At 48.0% G+C, this 23853-nt stretch overlaps 1 protein-coding gene across 2 annotated transcripts in view; it reads right to left on the bottom strand.

The window, feature by feature from the left end:
- The window catches only part of LOC132826515 (Kv channel-interacting protein 2-like), a 111441-nt gene extending 90876 nt beyond the window's left edge, over window positions 1–20565 (bottom strand). Inside the window, exon 1 of one of the 2 annotated variants that reach the window (XM_060842477.1) lies at window positions 20460–20565. In XM_060842477.1, the coding sequence (XP_060698460.1) occupies window positions 20460–20565 (106 nt within the window). The remainder of the gene's footprint in view (window positions 1–20459) is intronic. The other variant, XM_060842479.1, reaches the window with a different exon arrangement.
- Window positions 20566–23853: the final 3288 nt, after the last annotated feature.

The raw sequence follows: 23853 nt of genomic DNA, 5'->3' as shown, positions 1-23853 counted from the left end.
GTGCCTGTCTTGGGAGTGTTTGATGGGGACAGTATAGAGGCAGCTTTATTCTGTAGCTAACTCTGTGTTGTCTCTGTCTTGGGAGTGTTTGATGGGGACGTAATGAAGTGAGCTTTACTGTATACCTAACCTCATGTTTTGCCTGACATGAGAGAGTTTAATAATGATAGTGTGGAGGAAGTTTTACTTTATAGCTAACACAGTGCTATCCATATCCTGGGAATATTTGATATCAGGATTATGAACAATAAACTGAAGATACAGAATTTAATATACATTCATAAACCTCATAGGACAAAGGTGCCTCATAAACTGAGTTTGCGACTAATGCTAACTGGAATCTTTTGATCTTAAGGCTGCTTTTCCCTGGCAGACAATTGAAGGGTCAGTGAATTGACCATAAGAAGAAAGGAAATGACAGATAGTAACAGATCGCTGCATTTCTGAAACTGCTTTGGACACAGAGAGATTTATCTGAAAATCCAAATTTGAACTGAGCAAAGAAATCCTAAATGTAGCCTTGCTTTCTAAGCTTCCCGTTTCCTGCGTTTACCCTCACTTTCCGGAGTCCTGTTGTCCCTTGCTGCAGTTTTGAATGAATGTCTTTTTGGAATACAACTTTGCAAACACAGAAAGATGGAGCAGATAACGTGGCTGTAGTGGGAGCCAATGAGAGACAAAAACATACTTGACCTCATCCTCACCAATTTACCTCCCATAGACACATTTGTCCATGACAGTGTGGGTAAGAGTGACCACCGCAGAATGGTTGTGGAAACTAAGTTGTGTTAGCGATTTTTGAGAAGATTTGTAGCTCAGGTTGATGGTAAGTATGTAAGTCAGCTTGCTCAGCTTGAAGGTTTGTTTTCAGACGTTTCGTCACCATACTAGGTAACATCATCAGTGAGAGCCTCTGGCGAACTGCTTATGGTATGTCCCGCCTCTCTATTTGTAGGTCTTGGATTCTTAAGGTGGGTGATGTCATTTCCTGTTCTTTTTTTCAAGGGAAGATAGATAGGATCTAAATCGATGTGTTTATTGGCAGTGTTCTGGTTAGAATGCCGTGCCTCTAAGAATTCTCATGTGTGTCTTTGTTTTGCCTGTACCAGGGTGAATGTGTTGTCCCAGTCAAAGTGATGTCCTTCTTTGTCTGTACATATAGAAACTATGATGGTGGGTCATGTCTTTTGGTGACCAGTTGGTGTTCACGTATCCTGGTGGCAAGTTTCCTGCTAGTTTGTTCAATGTAGTGTTTTTTTTACAGTTGTTGCATGGTATCTTGTAAATAATATTTGTTTTGCTGGTAGTATCTAATGGATCCTTTAGGTTCATAAGTCGCTGTTGAAGTCTGTTGGTAGGTTTAAGGGCTACCATGATGCAAAGGGTCTGAGTAGTCTGGAAGTCATTTCTGATATGTCTTTGATGTAAGGTAATGTGGCTATAGTTTTTGGTTGTGTTGTGTCTGCGTGTTTAGGTTTGTTTCTGAGGAATCAGTGGATAGTGTTTATTGGGTATCCGCTTTTCTTGAAAACATTGTATAGATATTTTTCTTCTGCTTTTTGTAGTTCTTGGGTGCCGCAGTGGGATGTAGCTCATTGAAATAATGTCTTGATGCAGCTCTGTTTGTTCTCATATTGAGCATACCTTCCACCCTGTTGTGTGGCTCCAACACCATGTTCAATGCAATAGACTTTGATCAGATCCAGCAACTCAAGACTGGGCATCATGAGGCATTGTGGACCATCAACAGCAGCAGAATTGTATTCAACTACAATCTGTAGCCTCATGGCCTGCATATTCCCCACTGTACCATTACCATCAATCCTGCTTCAGTAAAGAGTGCACGAGGGCACGCCAGGAGCAGCATCAGGCATACCAAAAAATGAGGTGTCAACCTTTGATGAAGCTACAAAACAGGACTACTTGATTTGATTCCCTACAGTGTGGAAACAGGCCCTACAGCCCAACCCGACCCTCCGAAGAGTAACCCATCCCCCTCTAAATAATGCACCTAACACTACGGGCAATTCACCTGACCTGCACATCTTTGGACTGTAGGAGAAAACCCATGCAGACACTGGGAGAATGTGCAAACTCCACATCGATAGTCACCCAAGGCTGGAATCGAACCTGGGACCCTGGTGCTGTGAAGCAGCAGTGCTAACCACTAAGCCACCATGCCACAGTGCCTGCATGACAAAACTCATAAGCAGCAAATGATAAACAGAGATTCCACCAAAAATGGATCAGATCTAAGCTCTGCAGTCATGATTGATAGGCGGACAGTTAAATAACCCAATGGAGATGGTGGCTCCACAATAATCCCCAACCTCAATGACAGGAGAACTCAGTGTATCAGTGCAAAAGTTAATGCTGAAGTAGTTGTACCAATCTTCAACAAGAAAGGTGAGCTGGATGATTCATCTCAGTCTAATCCTGAGCTCATTAATTACCTGTTGGATATAGAATTAGAAATTAGGAGGAGTGGACCATTTGAGCCTTTCGAAGCTCCATCAGTCAGTATGACCATTAATGACCTGGTTGTGATCTCAGCTACACTGTTCTGTTTGTCACATCACCAATTCCCTTAACTCCTCTGTCTATCACAGTTTCAAGAAACAGTGAAGGCCATTGTGCAAAATTGCTGGCTGCATAAACTACATCGTGGCAATGGACATGAAAAGTTGTGCTCCAGCAGTAGCTGCATATTTAGTTGTTCCAGTATAGCTACAACTGAAAACCATGTGACAATGTAGAGAACTGCCCAGCTTTCTGCTGTCCACAAATAACGTCGATTTCGCTGCTCCTTGGATGCTGCCTGAACTGCTGTGCTCTTCCAGCACCACTAATCCAGAATCTGGTTTCCAGCATCTGCAGTCATTGTTTTTACCTCGTTGATTTTAACCCTACTGCGAATCCTCTTGCAAGGATGCCTGCCTTGAAGAAGTTTTCCTCCTCTCTCTACAAGAATGTCAGGGAGTCCCTCTCCCACTGCAACTCCCAGGTCATTTCCTCTGCCCTGAAGCTCTTCAACCATGTCGTGAAACAAACTCGCTACCACAGCGACATTTGCTTCCTCAGTGCCTGCCTCCATAACCAACTCATCCCACACGGACTCCGAACCACCTTTAAACTAGCAGAGTTCGGACCCGAACAGGACAAACAGTACAGACTACAGATTCAAAGACACCAGCAACAGTTCTCCTTCAAGATCCTCCGCTCCACGCTTGCAGCAATGCCCCGGCACCTAACCTCTCTACAGTCAGCCCTGCCTCAGCTGAGGGCCACACTCTCTCAGAATTGTAAAGGACCCACTCTGTACTACATCCTCAGGAAAATTCATATTCTCAACAAACAGTATTTCAATTTCATCTCAAACATCAAAAACTGTAAGTACAACAAACTTTTATCTACCCACCTCCATAACCAGCACTCCTCAAACATTGCAGAAGATTTCCCTGGCCTCAAAAACTACTCAGACGCCATTAGCCGTGTGGCTGATGCAGCTGCCACCCCCATGCTGATTGATGATGTCACTTCCGCCCCCATCATGGCCATTCCCACAACCACTTCCGTCCCTCACAATTCCTCATGCATCACACATGACTTCTGCCCCTCACATCATCGCTGATGCCACACGCTCAGTGACTTCTGCCACCCCTACTGCCATGGTCACCACCACTTCCGCCCCCACCAGTGCCACTCACCTGCAGTCTGCTGACACACACCCCCACAGACCCCACTGTCACTATCCCCACCCGCCAGAACCCCAAGGGGAACACTACCCTTACTCATGACTCCACCCCCATTCCCCCCACCACCACACCCACTCCAGTTACAGGTTCCCCCCCCACTCCCAGCTCCACACCCACACTAGATCCCAGCTCCCAGCCCTACCGAGTTTTCACCATCCCTCCAGACCTCCCCCTCACTGAGGATGAGTGATCAGTCCTCAGCAAAGGACTCACCTTCATCCCCCTCCGTCCACGCATCAATGAATTTAATACACGCCGTGACGTCGAACAATTCTTCCGTCGCCTCCGCCTCAATGCTTACTTTCACAATCAGGATTCCCGCCCGCCTTCCGAGGACCCCTTAGCCCACCTCCAACACACTGCATCCACCTGGACACTCCTAATAGGCGCTGGCCTATTACCTGCCCTCGACCTCTTCATTTCCAACTGCCGCCGGGACATTAACCGCCTCAACCTGTTCACCTCCCTCCTCCACTCTAACCTCTCACCCTCACAACGCGCAGCCCTCCAATCCCTCTGCTCCAATCCCAACCTCACCATCAAGCCAGTGGATAAAGGGAGCGCAGTGGTAGTCTGGCGCAGTGACCTCTACACTGCTGAAGCCAAACTTCAACTCAAGGACACCTCTTCCTACTGCTCCCTCGACCATGACCCCACCCCCCATCACCAAACTATCATCTCCCAGACCATACAGAGCCTCATCACCTCAGGAGATCTTCCACCCACAGCTTCCAACCTCATAGTCCAGGAACCCCGCACTGCCTGGTTCTACCTCCTTCCCTAGATCTACAAGCCTGACCACCCTGGCCAACCCATTGTCTCAGCATGTTCCTGCCCCACTGAACTCATCTCTACCTACCTCAACACTGTCCTATCCCCCCAGTCCAGGAACTCCCCACATACGTTCGAGACACCACCCACGCCCTCCACCTCCTCCAAGACTTCTGTTTCCCGGCCCCCAATGCCTCATCTTCACCATGGATATCCAATCCCTCTACACCTCCATCCGCCATGACCAGGGCCTCCAAGCCCTCCATTTTTTCCTCTCCAGACGTCCCCAACAGTACCCTTCTACCGACACACTCATTGGTTGGGCTGAACTGGTCCTCACCCTTAACAATTTCTCCTTTGAATCCTCCCACTTCCTCCAGACCGAAGGGGTAGCCATGGGCACACTTATGGGCCCCAGCTATGCCTGTCTCTTTGTTGGCTACGTAGAACAGTTGATCTTCCGTAATTACACCGGCACCACTCCCCACCTCTTCCTCCGCTACATTGATGACTGCATTGGCGCCACCTCGTGCTCCCGCGAGGAGGTTGAGCAATTCATCAACTTCACCAACACATTCCACCCTGACCTTAAATTTACCTGGACCATCTCTGACACCTCCCTCCCCTTCCTGGACCTCTCCATGTCCATTAATGACGGCCAACTTGACACTAACATTTTTTACAAACCCACCGACTCCCACAGCTACCTGGATTACACCTCTTCCCACCCTACCTCTTGCAAAAATGCCATCCCGTATTCCCAATTCCTCCGCCTCCGCCGTATCTGCTCCCAGGAGGACCAGTTCCACCACAGAACACACCAGATGGCTTCCTTCTTTAGAGACCACAATTTCCCTTCCCACGTGGTTAAAGATGCCCTCCAACGCATCTCGTCCACATCCGCCCCTCCGCCCTCAGACCCCACCACTCCAACCGTAACAAGGACAGAACGTCCCCGGTGCTCACCTTCCACCCTACCAACCTTCGCATAAACCAAATCATCCGCTGACATTTCCGCCACCTCCAAACGGACCCCACCACCAGGGATATATTTCCCTCCCCACCCCTTTCCGCCTTCCGCAAAGACCGTTCCCTCCGTGACTACCTGGTCAGGTCCACGCCCCCCCTACAACCCACCCTCCCATCCTGGCATGTTCCTCTGCCACCGCAGGAACTGTAAAACCTGCGCCCACACCTCCTCCTTCACCTCCATCCAAGGCCCTAAAGGAGCCTTCCACATCCATCAAAGTTTTACCTGCACATCCACTAATATCATTTATTGTATTCGTTGCTCCTGATGTGGTCTCCTCTACATTGGGGAGACTGGGCGCCTCCTAGCAGAGTGCTTTAGGGAACATCTCCGAGATACCCGCACCAATCAACCACACCGCCCCGTGGCCCAACATGTCAACTCCCCCTCCCACTCTGCCGAGGACATGGAGGTCCTGGGCCTCCTTCACCGCTGCTCCCTCACCACCATACACCTGGAGGAAGAACGCCTCATCTTCTGCCTCGGAACACTTCAACCCCAGGGCATCAATGTGGACTTCAACAGTTTCCTCATTTCCCCTTCCCCCACCTCACCCTAGTTCCAAACTTCCAGCTCAGCACTGTCCCCATGACTTGTCCGGACTTGTCCTACCTGCCTATCTCCTTTTCCACCTATCCACTCCACCCTCTCCTCCCTGACCTATCACCTTCATCCCCTCCCCCACTCCCCATTGTACTCTATGCTACTTTCTCCCCACCCCCGCCCTCCTCTCGCTTATCTCTCCACACTTCAGGATCTCTGCCTTTATTCCTGATGACGGGTTTTTGCCCGAAACGTCAATTTCGCTGCTCCTTGGATGCTGCCTGAACTGCTGTGCTCTTCCAGCACCACTGATCCAGAATCTGGTTTCCAGCATCTGCAGTCATTGTTTTTACCAAGTCCAATCTCAGTCATTAGTAAAGTGATGGAAGGTGTCATTATCAATGTTATCTGCTGCACTTGCTTCGTAATAACCTCCTCACTGATGATCAATTTGGATTCTACCAGAGCAGACTGACTCCCATTCTTCAATGCTAAAGGGATTGAGTTTAAAAGCAAGGAGGTTACGTTGCAGCTGCATAGGGTGTTGATGATGCCACAGCTGGAGTACTGCGTGTAGTTTTGATCTCCTTACTTGAGAAAGGATGTACAGGCAGTGGAAGGGGTGCAGAGAAGGTTGATTCCGGAGTTGAGGGGGTTGTCTTATGAGGAAAGATTAAGTAGAATTGAATTATATTCACTGGAATTTAGAAGAATGTGGGGGAATCTTATTGAAATATATAAAGTTATGAAGGGAATAGATATGCTAGAAGTAGAGAGGATGTTTCCACTGGTGGATGAAACTAGGACAAGAGGGCATAGCCTTAAGATGAAAGGGATCAGATTTAGGACTGAATTGAGAAGGAAATTCTTCACCCAGAGGGTTTGAATCTGTGGAATTCCCTGCCCAAGTGGTTGAGGATTCCTCAGTAAATGTTTTTAAAGCTAAGATAGACATTTTTTTGAACAGTAAAGCACTTACTGTGGTGAAAGGGCAGGTAAATGGAGCCATGAAAAGATCAGCCATGATCTTATTGATTGGTGGAGCAGGGCCAGATGGCCTACTCCTGCTCCTAGTTCTTATCTTCTTATCAGCACCTTATCCACCGCATTCTATATTCATCCTGTCCATCACTGTTATAAAGAAGCAGCAGTGTGTACCATCAACAGGATGTACTGCAGCTACTCCCCTAAGCATCTTCCAAAACCCAAGTTAACCCACCTCCCCCACCCCCCTCAGTCTGGACGAAGATGACATGTGGTGTTTTGGATGCTGGGGGAACAGGATGGGGTGTGTTTGTGAATCGATGTATCAGGCACCAAAGTAACAAGTGTCTCAAGCTATTTAGCACAAAAGCATTGCCCCGTGAGTATTTTTCCTAATTGTACTGAATTAAGTCCAGCTTCACAATGACTGTTTTTTGTGTCTGTTAATTGCAACCTGATGTCTGGAGTCTTCTGGAGCAACACAAGGCAGCTCCCAGGGGGTAATGTGAGCATTACTTACAGACTGGGGTTTCAAATTCCCTAATTTTCCCTCCACTACCCTCACCAACTGACCCATTGCCACATCCCAAAGCCCCTCATCAATCCCCTGGTTCACTGGGATCCAGTTTGTCTTGTGGGTATCACCAGGCCATGACCCTGTCCTGAAGTTTAAACTGACCCATGACCCTGTCTTAATGTCCAAACTTTAAAATGTGTTGCTGGAAAAGCGCAGCAGGTCAGGCAGCATCAAAGGAGAAGGAGAATCGACGTTTCGGGCATAAGCCCTTCTTCAAAAAAATGTCTATCTTAGCTTTAAAAACATTTACTGAGGAATCCTCAACCACTTGGGCAGGGAATTCCACAGATTCAAACCCTCTGGGTGAAGAATTTCCTTCTCAATTCAGTCCTAAATCTGATCCCTTTCATCTTAAGACTGCGCTTTTCCAGCAACACGTTTTTAAGCTCTGATCCCCAGCATCTGCAGTCCTCACTTCCTCCTTAATGTCCAAACTGACCCACAACTCCCTCCAGATGTCCAAACTGACCCACGAACTTGTTGTGACACTGAGACAAGGGTTCATGTCTGGCTGGTAGTATTGGGTAGGACCTATCCTGATATGTAGAACCCTATACAGGATTAGCCACTGGATGGCACTGAATGCTAGCAGCTCCAAGCAGAGATGTGTTATGGTTCATGATATAGCTGAGAAAAAAGAGCATGGACTCAACCCCTGCTCTAGGGAAATCAGCACAGATTCAAAATACACACACTCAGTGCAGTACTGAGGGAGTGCTGCACTGTCCAAGGGTCTGTGCTGAGGGAGTCCTGTACTGCCAGAGCATCAATAATGAGGGAGTGCCGCACTGTCGGAGGATCAATACTGAGGGAGTGCCGCATTGTCTGAGGGTCCGTGCTGAGGTAGTGCCGCATTGTCCAAGGGTCAGTACTGAGAGAGTGTGGCACTGTTGGAAGATCAGTACTGAGGGAGTGCCGCACTGTCCGAAGGTCAGGACTGAGAGAGTGTGGCACTGTTGGAAGATCAGTAATGAGGGAATTCCGCACTGTCCGAAGGTTGGACTGAGGGAGTGTGGCACTCTTGGAAGATCAGTACTGAGGGAGTGCTGAGAGGCTGTCTTTTGGAAGGATTTTAAATTAATATCCTATTTGCTCTCTCAACTGTTTGATCAAAGAACTCACTGTCACTACATTAAAAAAAGGACCAGGAGAGTGTACCATATCCCAGAAAGTTACCATCGAGCAAGTACAGCACAGGGTTAGATACTGAGTAAAGGTCCCTCTGTATTCTCCCTGTATAAGATGAACTTTAGGAGTTGGGAGGTCATGTTGTGGCTATATAGGACATTGGTTAGGCCACTGTTGGAATATTGCGTGCAATTCTGGTCTCCTTCCTGTCAGAAAGATGTTGTGAAACTTGAAAGGGTTCAGAAAAGATTTACAAGGATGTTGCCAGGGTTGGAGGATTTGAGCTGCAGGGAGAGACTGAACAGGCTGGGGCTGTTTTCCCTGGAGCGTTGGAAACTAAGGGGTGACCTTATAGAGGTTTAAAACATTATGAGGGGCATGGATAGGATAAATAGGAAAAGTTTTTTGACTGGTGTCGGTGAGTCCAGAACTAGAGGGCATAGGTTTAGGGTAAGAGGGAAAAGATATAAAAAGAGACCTAAGGGGCAACTTTTTCACACAGAGGGTGGAATGAGCTGCCAGAGGAAGTGGTGGAGGCTGGTACAATTGCAACATTTAAGAAGCATTTGGATGAGTATATGAATAGGAAGGGTTTGGAGGAATATGGGCCAGGTGTTGGCAAGTGGGACTAGATTGTGTTGGGATATCTGGTTGGCGTGGACGGGTTGGACCGAAGAGTCTGTTTCCATACTGTACATCTCTATGACTCTATGACTCTAAGTGGATTATTACTGGAATCTTACTGTGCACAAATTAGCTGCAATGTTTTCTACTATCGGACAGTAAATGTGCTTCAAAAGTACTTGGTTTGCTATAAAGCACTCTTGGATATCCTGAGGATGTGAATTTGCAGAAATACCAGTCTTGCTCTCTTCCCTTTGATTTCACTGAGTGCGGATATGGAGAAATATTGGCCATTTCTCAGCAGCATGTTTGATTGGAGCTGAGATGCTGATAACCATTGCATGTGTTCAGAGTAATATGCGACTTTGGGAGCTGAGTCCATTCTGTACTGGCCCTTATCTCCCTTCCATTAGCATTGTTGTGGCTTGTTATTGAGCCAGCAGTTGGCTATTAGCCCCGTGTGAAGCCTCAGTTCCAGTCACTCAGCGAATTGATTTTCATATTGTATTGGCTTTCTCTTTTGAAAGCATGCAGCAGTGTGCCCCTCTCTTGGGCTGTTACTTGTATTCACAAACGGGCTCTGAAACTGGGGTGTTTTTGTGAATTAGCTTAACACAAATAGTACTTGCAGGGATCCCCAAGAACAACTGTTGCAAACAATGTTTTTGGCCAGGTCTGGATAGATTTTCAGGCCTAACTTGTTTTTATTCGTTCATGGAATGTGGTTGGCACTGACTAAGCTGGCATTAATTGACCATTCCCAGTTGTCCAGGGGACAGTTGAGAGTCAATCACATTGCTGAGAGTCTGGAGTCACATATCAGCCAAACTAGTAGCTTCTTTCTCTGAAAGGACATTTCTGAATCAGATAGGATTTGCAACAATCAACAATGACTACATGTTTACCATTAAACGAGTTTTATTCAAATTTCAGATCTCTATTGATTTCACTGTTTGCCAGTGTGAGAACTGAGCTGAGGTTCTCAGAACATTAGCCTCGTGCCCTGGATTATCAGTCCAGTGACGTTAGCACAGGCAGGCAGTGGGGTAGTGGCAATGTCTCTGGGCTAGGCACTGACCTAGGCACTGGAAATGACAACACAAATGTTGCAGCTCATTTGTGCAGAGTAAGATTCTGAGAGCAGGAGTGATGCACTTAATAATAAAGTTAATCTTATACAGGGAGAATACAGAGGGGCCTTTACCCAATATCTAACCCTGTGCTGTACTTGCTCGATGGTAACTTTCTGGGGTGAGATACACCCTCCTGGTTTTGTAAGCTCAGCAAAGTCCACCTGATCAACAGCAGGGCCTCGTACCAAATTGGGAGACCTTTCTCATGACACTATTTTCCAAACCCACAACCAACATTCAGAGGTTCCAAAGCAGCAGATACATGGGGACATCACCATTTGCAAGTTCCTCTCTGAGCCACTCACTATCCTAACTTGGAAAAAAAATCACTGCTTCGAGTCTTAGAGATGTACAGCATGGAAACAGACCCTTTGGTCCAACTCGTCCACTTAATCTCGTCCCACCTGCCAGCACTTGGCCCATATCCCTCCAAATCCTTCATATTCATATACCCATCCAGATACCTTTTAAATGTTGCAATTGTACTAGCCTCCACCACTTCCTCTAAGTAAAAAGTGAGGTCTGCAGATGCTGGAGATCAGAGCTGAAAATGTGTTGCTGGTTAAAGCACAGCAGGTCAGGCAGCATCCAAGGAACAGGAAATTCGACGTTTCGGGCCAGAGCCCTTCATCAGGAATGAGGAGAGGGTGCCAGGCAGGCTAAGATAAAAGCTAGGGAGGAGGGACTTGGGGGAGGGGCGATGGAGATGTGATAGGTGGAAGGAGGTTAAGGTGAGGGTGATAGGCCGGAGTGGGGTGGGGGCGGAGAGGTCAGGAAGAAGATTGCAGGTTAGGAATGTGTTGCTCAGTTCGAGGGTTGGGACTGAGACAAGGTGGGGGGGAGGGGAAATGAGGAAACTGGAGAAATCTGAGTTCATCCCTTGTGGTTGGAGGATTCCCAGGCGGAAGATGAGGCGCTCTTCCTCCAACCGTCCTGTTGTTATGTTCTGGCGATGGAGGAGTCCAAGGACCTGCATGTCTTCGGTGGAGTGGGAGGGTGAGTTAAAGTGTTGAGCCACGGGGTGGTTGGGTTGGTTGGTCCAGGCATCCCAGAGGTGTTCCCTGAAGCGTTCTGCAAGTAGGCGGCCCGTCTCCCCAATATAGAGGAGGCCACATTGGGTGCAGCGGATGCAATAGATGATGTGTGTGGAGGTGCAGGTGAATTTGTGGCGGATATGGAAGGATCGCTTGGGGCCTTGGAGAGAAGTAAGGGAGGAGGTGTGGGCGCAAGTTTTGCATTTCCTGCGGTTGCAGGGGAAGGTGCCAGGAGTGGAGGTGGGGTTGGTGGGGGGGTGTGGACCTGATGAGGGAGTCACGAAGGGAGTGGTCGTTGCGGAACGCTAATAGGGGAGGGGAGGGAAATATATCCCTGGTGGTGGGGTCCGTTTGGAGTTGGCGGAAATGACGGCGGATGATACGCTGTATACGGAGGTTGGTGGGGTGGTAGGTGAGAACCAGTGGGGTTCTGTCTTGGTGGCGGTTAGAGGGGCGGGGCTCAAGGGCGGAGGAGCGGGAAGTGGAGGAGATGCGGTGGAGGGCATCGTCGATCACGTCTGGGGAGAATCTGCGGTCCTTGAAGAAGGAGGCCATCTGGGCTGTACGGTATTGGAACTGGTCCTCCTGGGAGCAGATGTGGTGGAGACGAAGGAATTGGGAATATGGGATGGCATTTTTACAGGGGGCAGGGTGGGAGGAGGTGTAGTCCAGGTAGCTGTGGGAGTCAGTCGGTTTATAGTAGATGTCTGTGTTGAGTCGGTCGCCCGAGATAGAAATGGAAAGGTCTAGGAAGGGGAGGGAGGAGTCTGAGACAGTCCAGGTGAATTTGAGGTCGGGATGGAAGGTGTTGGTAAAGTTGATGAACTGTTCAACCTCCTCGAGGGAGCATGAGGCAGCTCCGATACAGTCATCGATGTAGCGGAGGAAAAGGTGGGGGGTGGTGCCAGTGTAGTTGCGGAAGATGGACTGTTCCACATATCCTACAAAGAGACAGGCATAGCTGGGGCCCATCTTAGCCTGCCTGGCACCCTCTCCTCATTCCTGATGAAGGGCTCTGGCCCGAAACGTCAAATTTCCTGTTCCTTGGATGCTGCCTGACCTGCTGTGCTTTAACCAGCAACACATTTTCAGCTCCACCACTTCCTCTGGCAGCTCATTCCACACAAAAGCACCACCCTCTGCGTGGAAATGTTGCCCCTTAGGTCTCTTTTATATCTTTCCCCTCTCATCATAAACCTATGCCCTCTAGTTCTAGATTTCCCTACCTCAGGGAAAATACCTTGCCTAGTGATCCTCTCCATGCCTCTCATGATTTTATAAGCCTCTATAAGGTCACCCCTCAGCTTCTGACACTCCTGGGAAAACAGCCCTAGCTTATTCAACCTCTCCCAATAGCTTAAATTCTCCAAACCTCGCAAAATCCTTGGAAATTTTTCTGAACCCTTTTAAGTTTCACAACATCCTTCCGATAGGAAGGAGACCAGAATTGCAAGCGATATTCTAAAAATGGCTAACCAATGTCTTGTACAGCCACAACATAACCTCCCAACTCCTGTACTCAATACTCTGATGAATAAAGGAAAGCATACCAAACGCCTTCTTCACTATCCTATGTTAAGCATCACTGGGTCAAATTCCTGGAACTCCCTCCTAACAGCATTGTGGGAGAATTTAATCTAATTGGATTGTAATGGTTCAAGAAGGTATTAGTTTCTCAAGGACAATTAGAGATGTGCACTAAATGGATTCCTGATAAAGGGCTCCTGTCGGATTTTCCTGCTCCTCAGATGCTGCCTGACCTGCTGTGCTTTTCCAGCACCATTCTAATCTTGTCTCATGTACACCAAATGTTGGCCCAACCAGTGACACCCACATCCATGAGAATGAATATAAAGAAGCAATGTGTTTTAGAGAGTTGGCAATGAGCTGGAGTGTTGTGGGTATGATCTGAAAACCTTACGTGGTGACTCCTGCAGCGCTGAGGGGCACAGCCTGTGTGTGAGAGAGAGAGTGAATAATTGCAACCTGATGTTCACCCTGACAAGGCACAGCAGTTATACTTATCAACTGCTTAATGTACAAAGTGGACTGAAGAGAAAGTAGAGAGACAGAGGACAGTGAATTCTTTAAATCAGAGAAGGTTTGAGGAGATTTTATAGAGGTGTTTAAAATTGTAAAGCATGTGGATAAAGTATATTGTGAGAGACTATTTTCAGAGACTGGGGAGGGGAGACAGGATGAGGGTAACTGGCAAGATGCCCAAAGAGAGAGCGGGGAAGATTGTCTTATAAAACAATTCAGGAATTCACTGCCTGGACAGTTAGTGGCAAGTAAATTCAACAGTTACTTACAAATAGGAAATGGATAAGCACTTGAAAAGAAAAATAAATTGTTGATCACTAATACACTCCACATACCTTCCAACACTTAAGCTACACACACTAACACACCCCACTTACCTTCCCTCACTTAAACTACACACACTAACACACCCCACTTACCTTCCCTCACTTAAACTACACACACTAATACACTCCACATACCTTCCCTCACTTAAACTGCACACACTAATACACTCCACATACCTTCCCTCACTTAAACTGCACACACTAATACACTCCACATACCTTCCCTCACTTAAACTGCACACACTAACACCCTCCACATACCTTCCCTCACTCAAACTACACACACTAATACACTCCACATACCTTCCCTCACTTAAATTACACACACTAACACACTCCACATACCTTCCCACACTTAAAATACACACACTAATACACTCCACATTCCTTCCCTCACTTAAACTACACACACTAACACACTTCACATACCTTCCCTCACTAATACCCTCCACATACCTTCCCACACTTAAACTGCACACACTAATACACTCCACATACCTTCCCTCACTTAAACTGCACACACTAACACCCTCCACATACCTTCCCACACTTAAACTGCACACACTAATACACTCCACATACCTTCCCTCACTTAAACTGCACACACTAACACCCTCCACATACCTTCCCTCACTTAAACTACACACACTAATACACTCCACATACCTTCCCTCACTTAAACTGCACACACTAATACACTCCACATACCTTCCCACACTTAAACTGCACACACTAATACACTCCACATACCTTCCCTCACTTAAACTGCACACACTAACACCCTCCACATACCTTCCCTCACTCAAACTACACACACTAATACACTCCACATACCTTCCCTCACTTAAATTACACACACTAACACACTCCACATACCTTCCCACACTTAAAATACACACACTAATACACTCCACATTCCTTCCCTCACTTAAACTACACACACTAACACACTTCACATACCTTCCCTCACTTAAACTGCACACACTAATACCCTCCACATACCTTCCCTCACTTAAACTGCACACACTAACACCCTCCACATACCTTCCCTCACTCAAACTATACACACTAACACACTGCACATACCTTCCCTCACTTAAAATACACACACTAACACACTGCACATACCTTCCCTCACTTAAAATACACACACTAACACACTCCACATAACTTCCCTCACTTAAGCTACACACACTAACACACTGCACATACCTTCCCTCACTTAAACTGCACACACTAATACCCTCCACATACCTTCCCACACTTAAACTGCACACACTAATACACTCCACATACCTTCCCTCACTTAAACTGCACACACTAACACCCTCCACATACCTTCCCTCACTCAAACTACACACACTAACACACTGCACATACCTTCCCTCACTTAAAATACACACACTAACACACTCCACATACCTTCCCTCACTTAAACTACACTCACTAACACACTCCACTTACCTTCCAACATTGAAACTATTCACTCCACACTGCAGTGGATCAACTATTCAAGGACAACTGCGGAGATAGATAATCTCTTTAGCAGCTTGGTGTGCACAGGACCAGGAAATTAAAAATATTCAGGTTGTGGGGTGAGGAAAGAGGATGTAATTTTCTTGCTCATTCAAGAGAGAAATGTCCCCACCAAACATAGAATAAACCTCCTTCTACACCATCCCCCATCAAACACTCCCAGGACAGGGACAGCACAGAGTTCGATACAGGGTAAAGTTCCCTCAACATTGTCCCCCCAAACAATCCGAGGACAGCGACAGCACAGCATTAGATATAAGGAAAAGTTCTCTACACACTGTCCCCATCAAACACTCCCAAGACAGATACAATACAGGGTTAGATACAGGGGAAAGCTCCTGCCACACTATCTATCAAAAACTTCCAGGACAGGTACATCACAGGGTTAATACAGAGTAAAGCCACATCTGCACTGTACCAGGACAGGTACAGCATTGGGGTTAGATACAGAGTAAAGCACTCTCTATACTATCCCTATCTAACATTCCCAGGACAGGTACACAGTGTTAAATAGAGAGTAAAGCACTTCACATACTGTATCCATCAAACATTTCAAGGACAGTTATTGCATAGCATTAGGTACAGAGCAAAATTCTCTCTACTCCTTTAAACTGAACATAAGGCTCCCTCTACTCTTTGAAAGTGAAAGTAAAGGTTCCTCTACAATCGTTCCCATCAAACACTCCCAGAAGAGTTACAACACAGGGTTAGATAAAGCCTAAAGCTCCATCTACACTGCACCCATCAAACACTCCCAGGATAGGTGCAACACAGGGTTAGATAAAGACTAAAGCTCCATCAGTACTAAACCCACCAAACACTCCCAAGGCAGGTACTACACAGAGTTAGATAATGATTAATGTGTGCCAACAGTGGAAGCTCTCAGTAGCTTCTATGAAAGAAACAGCCTATTTGCTGTTCCTACAGTTTTAATGAAATGAGTTTGATGATCCAAATCCAGTCCAAACTGAGTAAGAATCAGTTTATGCATTGAGCTGCAGCTAATAAGAAATGTGTTCCTCAGTTCCAATCAGCTGCATATTGGACCCTTACTAATCTTGGAGATGGAGGGTCACTCCTTCCACAAGGTGTGGCTGCCTGAATTACTTTGTGTGTGATGGCCATCCCTCCTACCTTTGGCATTGCTGATGCGTCATGCTCTGTGGAGTTTTGAAGCAATTTGTGAGTGGGATTCACTCCTAAAAGGATAGGCCCAGATCAGTACCATGTAAATTGTCTGTCTGTTATCATTCTTATGGTGATGTGACTCCCTAGTCAGAGAGGTATACGGGGAGAAACATACTGTCATGCAGGTCTGGAGCCAGGGCACTTTGCAATTGGTAAGTGAGGATAAAAAATAGGTGATTAGTCTATTTGGCCCTACAAGCCTGTTCTACCGTTGTTAAAATCCAGGCCAGGCACTATTGCAACCTCAATCTCACTTTCTGCTCAAGCCCCATTTTCGTGAATTCCTCCAAGCAATGATTGCTATCCACCTTGAAAATGCAGAAAACCTGAGCTACTAAAGCCCTCTAGGCTGGAAAAGTCCAAAGATTCACAACTATGTGCGTGAAGAAAAATGTCCTCATTTCAGTCTGAACCTTGAGGTTGTGATCTTGGGTTCTAAATTCTTCAACTAGACGAAACAAATTACCTGCCAACCCTACCCTGACAATATTGCCCTACCATCTGTGCCCTTCCTATTCTGCCTTCCTAACCTTGTCATACCTTGTCAGTTTTGCCTTGCCAACACTGCTCTGCCAATCCTGCTGTACCAACCTTTCCCTACCCTGCTAATCAGACCCTTTCAATCTTGCCCTGCTAATTCCTCAATAGCAGACAAGCTGGAAGAGCACAGCAAGACAGGCAGCATCAGGAGGTGGAGAAGTCGATGTTTCAGGTTTAACCCTTCTTCAGGAATGGAGGTTGGGGTAGGGGGAGCTGCAGATAAAGTTCATGGTGTAGTCAAAGAGCTGAAGGGCTGAAGAACTCACAGCAGCCTGGCAGTGAGAAAGGGACTCACTGAGTCTACATCTGAGGGAGGAGAGAACTTTTTCAAAGTGGGCATCCTTTGAAGAGACTTTGCAGTGGTTCAAACTTAATTAGAGACAAAATAACTCCTGATGCTGCCTGGCTTGCTTTGCTGTTCCAACCGCCAATTCCTTAAAGTATTTTATACATTTCAATGGAATCACATCTCATTCTTCTAAACTACAGAATGTACATATTTATTTTAAATCATTCTCTGCTCAGTAGAATTATACCCCAGTGAGAGTCAGTGTGTGTGGAACCTGTAGGCCACCAAGAGTCAGCGCATATGAGATCCATACCCCAGTAAGGGTTAATATGTGTGTGTGGGGTCCATATTCTGGAACAGTCAGTGTGTGTGGGACCCTTACCCCAGTGAGAGTCAGTGTGTTTATTACCTGTACCCAGTGAGAATCAATGTATAGGACCTGTACCCCAGTGAGAGTCAGTATGTGTGGGACCATTCCCCAGTGAAAGTCAGCGTGTGTGGGACTTGTACCCCAGTGAGAGGCAGTGTGTGTGGGACCCATTCCCCAGTGAAAGTCAATGTGTGTGGGACTTGTACCCCAGTGAGAGTCAATGTGTGTGGGACCCATACCCCAGTCAGAGTCAGTATGTGTGGGACCCGTACCTCAGTGAGAATCAGTGTGTGTGTGTGGTACCCTTGCCCCAGTGATTCAATGTATGTGGGACCCTTAACCCAGTGAGAGTCAGTGTGTGTGTGACCCATACCCCAGTGAGAGTCAGTGTGTGTGTGACCCATACCCCAGTGAGAGTCAGTGTGTGTGGGACCCATACCCCAGTGAGAGTCAGTGTGTGTGGGACCCATAACCCAGTGAGAGTCAGTGTGTGTGGGACCCATACCCCAGTGAAAGTCAGTATGTGTGGGATTCATATCACAGTGAGAGTTAGTGTGTGTGGGACTCTTACCCTAGTGAGGGTCAGTGTGCATGTCAGTTCTGAAGAAGCATCACATGACTCAAAATGTTAACTCTGTTTCTGTCTCCACTGATGATGCCAAAACCGCTAAATTCCTCCAGCATTTTCTGTGTTTGTTTCCGATCCTAACAGGAATAGACAGGGAAGGATGTTCCCAATGGTGGCAGAGTCCAGAACCAGGTGTTATAACTTAAGGATTAGTGGTAAACCTTTCAGGACTGAGATGAGGAGTAATTTCTTCACCCAGAGACTGGTGAGCCTGTGGAATACTTTACTACATAAAGTAGATGAGGCCAAAACATTGTGTTTTCAGAAAGGTAGATATAGCTCATAGCTAAGGGGTTAAGGATTATGGGGAGAGGGTGAGGTTAGGGTTTTGATCTGAATGATCAGCCATGAGCATATTGAATGACAGAGCAGGGTCAAGGGGCTGAATGGCTTATTCCTGTTGCTAACAAATATATCTTGGTATTTCCATCTCCAGCATCTGCAGCATAGCCATTGCTTCAATGCACATCAATGTGTGTGGAACCTGTACCAGTGAGGGTCAGTGCCGATGAACTTATACCCTGGGGTGCGTCAACTCCTTAGAGATGAGTTGAGCATAAAAATAGGAGAAAAAGTTTTGCAACACCAGCAGTTTTAATAGAACTCTAAACATTGTTGTAATGAGACCTTTAAATCTCAGGAACATTAAACTGTTGTCTGCCATCCTACATACTCTGAAGAAATAGACATTGAGCAATATCAAGACAGAAGTGACTGACTGCATTTTCCCTTCGAGGCAGTAAAAAGTCATTTTTTTTTAAGATGGAGATTTGATTACAACCACAGTCACTGCACACCAGTTGTGAGTTGTATCAGATAGTTTGAGCCCTAATTGAAAATATCTCTTCCACTGTACCAACTGAGGAATATCACAGACTCTCCAATATGAAAATAGGCTATCCAGTCCAAACAACCATGTTGGTCCTCAGGCTCCACCCCTTGGTTGGTCTCACCCCATCAGTATATTTCTCTATGCTTGCTTTTTTAATATATTCATGGGATGAGGCCATCGCTATTGCCTATTCCAGAGGGCAGTTAAGAGCTAACCACATTGCTGTGAGTCTGGAGTCACATGTAGTCCAGATCAGGTAAGGATAGCTGTTTCCTCCAGTCAGGGCATTAGTGAACCTGAAGTGGTACAATGGTAGTGCCCCTATCTTTGAACCAGGACAGGCCCAGATTCAACTCCCACCTGTGATGGGTAATAAAATCTGTGAACAAGGTGATTAGAAAATATGTATTGCTCTATTTCCTTTCTCCTTCCCATGTTAATGCAGTTTCCTCTTCAACTCATCAATCCCATTCCCCTCCACCCACTCCCTGTGGGAATGCATTCCACAATCTCTCACTCTTTGGGGAAAGACGATTCTTCTTGAGCTCCAGATTAGATTTATTCCCAACTCTTTCATGCCAAAGACCTCTAGCTTTGGACAAGGTTAGAATAGCAAAGTGTTTACAATCGATGCAATTCAGACAACACTTCATTATCCTTCTGTTCTCACACCTCAGTTCAAGAAACTCATGCCTGGGCAATACTTTTCTGCAAATGAGCTTGATTTGTTTTCCAATGAGATGTAGCAGAGGCTTATTGGAAAGTAATAAAGTTGTCAGACATGTGTACTTTATCACCAAACTAAAGAAAAGGCACGTTGCTTAAATGTGTGTGTGTGTTAGTGTCCCTAAATGTCTTTTGTGACCACTTTATTCCTCTTCCAACTTGCTTTTCAAACCCTCTTCACCTGACTCTGCATTTAATGAGCAAATCTTATCAGCGGTTATGGAGCAGAACTATTGCTCACAGACAGTGAAGATTAAAGTCCCTTAAAGGAGGACAAATAAAGAAATCACAGACAAAACAGTAAACAGGTTCCCACTCTCAGTCCCCAATGGGATTATCTTCCCTGCTCTAAACCTGGAAAGACTTTAGTGCGTGGAGTCTGTGAAAAATGGATTGCTTTACCTCCTTCGATGACCACTGGTTCGAAAAGTCCAAACTGTTCCAGCACTTTAACAAACAAGGCAAGCACCACCAAAACTGCTATCATCTCAAGGCCATCGAATTCCATGATGAGCTGGAGCGCTCATTCCGTCTTCGGTCCAGCGCTGCCGGCGACACAGCCTCGCTCCCTCAGCCCCGAGTCCTGGGTTCCCCCCCTCTCTCTCTCTCTCTCGCACACCTCTCACAGTGAGCGCCAGCAGTGGTGGTGGGGAACAGCCTAACACAGGCTGAAGGGAGGCGTCACGGGCATCTACTCCTCCTCGCTCTCTCCAACCCCCCCGCCCAAAACAATCCTGGAGATCCTGACTTTTGGAGTTTTTTTTGGGGGGGGGAAAGGGGGTGAAAATGTAGAAGGAGGAGAAGGCTGGGGGGTGTGTAGTGTGGGATGGGGAGGGGGGTGGAGTGTGGGATGGGGTGGGGGGGGAGGTGGAGAGTCAGGCTCCTGGCATCTGAGGTTGCACTCCCGGGGAAGATGCAGCTGTGAGATACTGTTCTGAGTTTGACCTGACGCTGTGTGTGATCTGATCTCTCTTTGCTACACTTTGAGAAGCACTGCGCTCTCTCTCTGTGTGTGTGTGTGTGTTAGGGGTGTGTGGGGAGGGTTATGGAGCACGCCCTCCCATCCCAATCACACCACCTCCATCGATTTGCCTAATGCAGTTGCCTATGGGAAGTGTGACTGGGTGGTTAAACTCCTTTCCCCTGTGGTGAGGGAGTGCTGTCCCCTCTCTGTCTCTCACACACACAGGCAGATTCCAGGAGCGGTCTCCCTGTCAGACAGCTCCTCTCCCAGTGTCACCAACCCCAGGGTCTGTCCGCGGCTGGAGTTCCAGGAGGTGAATTCTCGGTGAGCTGACCATGTCTTGGGGAGGGGGTGGGCTGGATGGGTGGTTAAATTGAGACAAGGGGCGGGGGAGGCACGGAGCGGCCTGGGGTTTGCATTATCACCCCTCCCCTCCCCTCCATCCCCCCCCCCCCTCCCCTCCATCCCCACCCACAGCCCCCACCGCTTCAGGTTCGCGTTTAGTTGTAATTTTCAGCGCACGGGAGTGTTGGACATGGAGCGGGAAGGTCATTACAGTGACGGCGCTGGGAGGGGGGTCAGTGTGGGGGGGTGAGAGTGGGGGGGGGAACAGTGTGAGGGGGGTCAGTGTGGGGGGGTCAGTGGGAGGGGGTCAGTGTGTGGGGATTCAGTGGGAGGGGGGTCAGTGTGTGGGGGGGTCAGCGTGGGGGGTCAGTGTGGTGGGGGTCAGTATGGGGGGGTCAGTGTGTGGGGATTCAGTGGGAGGGGGGTCAGTGTGGTGGGGGTCAGTGTGGAGGGGTCAGTGTGGAGGGGGTCAGTGGGGGGGTCAGAGGGGGGTCAGAGTGGGGGGTCAGTGTGTGGGGGGGTCAGTGTGAGGGGTCAGTGTGCGGGGGTCAGTGTGGTGGGGGGGTCAGTGTGGGGATGTCAGTGTGTGGGGGGTCAGTGTGGGGGGGTCAGTTTAGGGGGGTCAGTGTGGGGGGGCAGTGTGCGGGGTTCAGTGAGTGTTGGGGTCAGTGTGAGGAGGTCAGTGTGGGGGGGGCAGTATCGGGGGGTCAGGGAGAGTGTTGAGGGTCAGTGTGGGGGGTTCAGGGTGGGGTGGGTCAGGGGGAATGTGGGGGGTGTCAGTGTGGGGGGTCAGTATGGGGGGTCAGTGTGGGGGGTCAGGGAGAGTGTTGGGGTCAGTGTGGGGGGTCAGGGAGAGTGTTGGGGTCAGTGTGGGGGGGCCAGTGTGGGGGTTCAGGGAGAGTGTTGGGGGCCAGTATGGGGGCATCAGGGAGAGAGTTGTGGGTCTGAGGGGTCAGGGAAAGTGTTAGGGCTCAGTGTGGGGGGGGTCAGGGAGTGTGTTGGGGGCCAGTATGGGGGGGTCAGGGAGAGAGTTGTGGGTCTGGGGGGTCAGGGAAAGTGTTAGGGCTCAGTGTGGGGGGGGTCAGGGAGTGTGTTGGGGGCCAGTATGGGGGGGTCAGGGAGAGAGTTGTGGGTCTGGGGGGTCAGGGAGAGTGTTAGGGCTCAGTGTGGGGGGATCTGGGGGAGTGTTGGGGGTCAGTGTGAGGAGGTCAGTGTGGGGGGTGTGTCAGTGTGGGGGTCAGGGGTGTGTGGTGTGTTCAGTGTGGGGGAGTTGGGGCAGTGTGGGGGGCACAGTGTGGGGGTGTGTTGGGGGGGATGTGGGAGTATGCAGGGGTGGGGTGATGGTGAGAATGTGGGTGTGTTCAGCAATGATGGGATTCGGGGTGGATGTGGGACAATGAGGAGCTGAGGGTTCTATCAGTGAAACCACTGGAAATGTCTCCAACCAGAGTTATCAATCCAGAATGTGACGTTTCACCTTGCTGAGAAACAAGGAATCATTTCTTTTCACTGCACTCTGGGACCTGGGTTTGCCTGAAGATTTGACTTTTCTCAAAATTGGTTAGATCAGGCATCTTTTAGTTAAGGCCAGACAGAAGGACATAATTTGCATTTAGAGAATGCCTTCCAACTTCAGGATGTCCCATTGAGATTTATAGATAATTTGAAAGTATTTTGTTGACTGTAGGGTGCTTGGAATATCCTGGTATTGTGAAAGGTGCCACATAAACACACAATTTTCAAACTTCCTGGAGAACAGGAAATTCAATTTGTGCACAGCACGTTCCCACATATATCAGTGTGTGATAATGACCAGATGATCTGCTTTTGTGATGTTGTCTGAGGAATTGATAAGGACATTGGAGAGAAATCCCCTGGTCCTGTTTGAAACAGTGCCATAGCATCTCTCCAGCTTCACCTGAGAGGTTATGAGCGGCACGGTGGCACAGTGGTTAGCACTGCTGCCTCACAGCGTCAGAGACCCAGGTTCAGTTCCCGCTTCAGGTGACTGTGTGAAGTTTGCGCATTCTCCCCGTGTCTGTGTGGGTTTCCTCCGGGTGCTCCGGTTTTTCCCACAGTCCAAAAATGAGCAGGTTAGGTGAATTGGCCACACTAAATTGCCTGTAGTGTTAGGTGTAGGGGAATGGGTCTAGGTGGGTTAACTTCTCACCCATCAGATGGAAAACAGGTCCTACCCTGATCTATATCAGGCAGTTCTACAAACACCTGTGCACTTATCTAGTGAGTTATGACAGGATCCCCTGGTATGGGTATGGAACCATTGAACATGTGGCAACGATGTCAAGCATTGACTGCCTGGTGCCCACCAGTTGCCGATGGTAACCATGCAGGTGCAGCACGCAGCGAAGAAAACAAATGGTATGTAGGCTTTCATAGCGAGAGGGTTTGAGTACAGCAGCAGGGGGTGTCTTGCTGTAACTGTACAGGGCCTTGGTGAAGCCACACCTGGAGTATTGTGTGCAGTTT

Source organism: Hemiscyllium ocellatum, chromosome 22 (genome assembly GCF_020745735.1).
Source record: "Hemiscyllium ocellatum isolate sHemOce1 chromosome 22, sHemOce1.pat.X.cur, whole genome shotgun sequence".
NCBI classification, from domain to species: domain Eukaryota; kingdom Metazoa; phylum Chordata; class Chondrichthyes; order Orectolobiformes; family Hemiscylliidae; genus Hemiscyllium; species Hemiscyllium ocellatum.
This window is presented reverse-complemented; position numbering and strand designations above follow the sequence as displayed.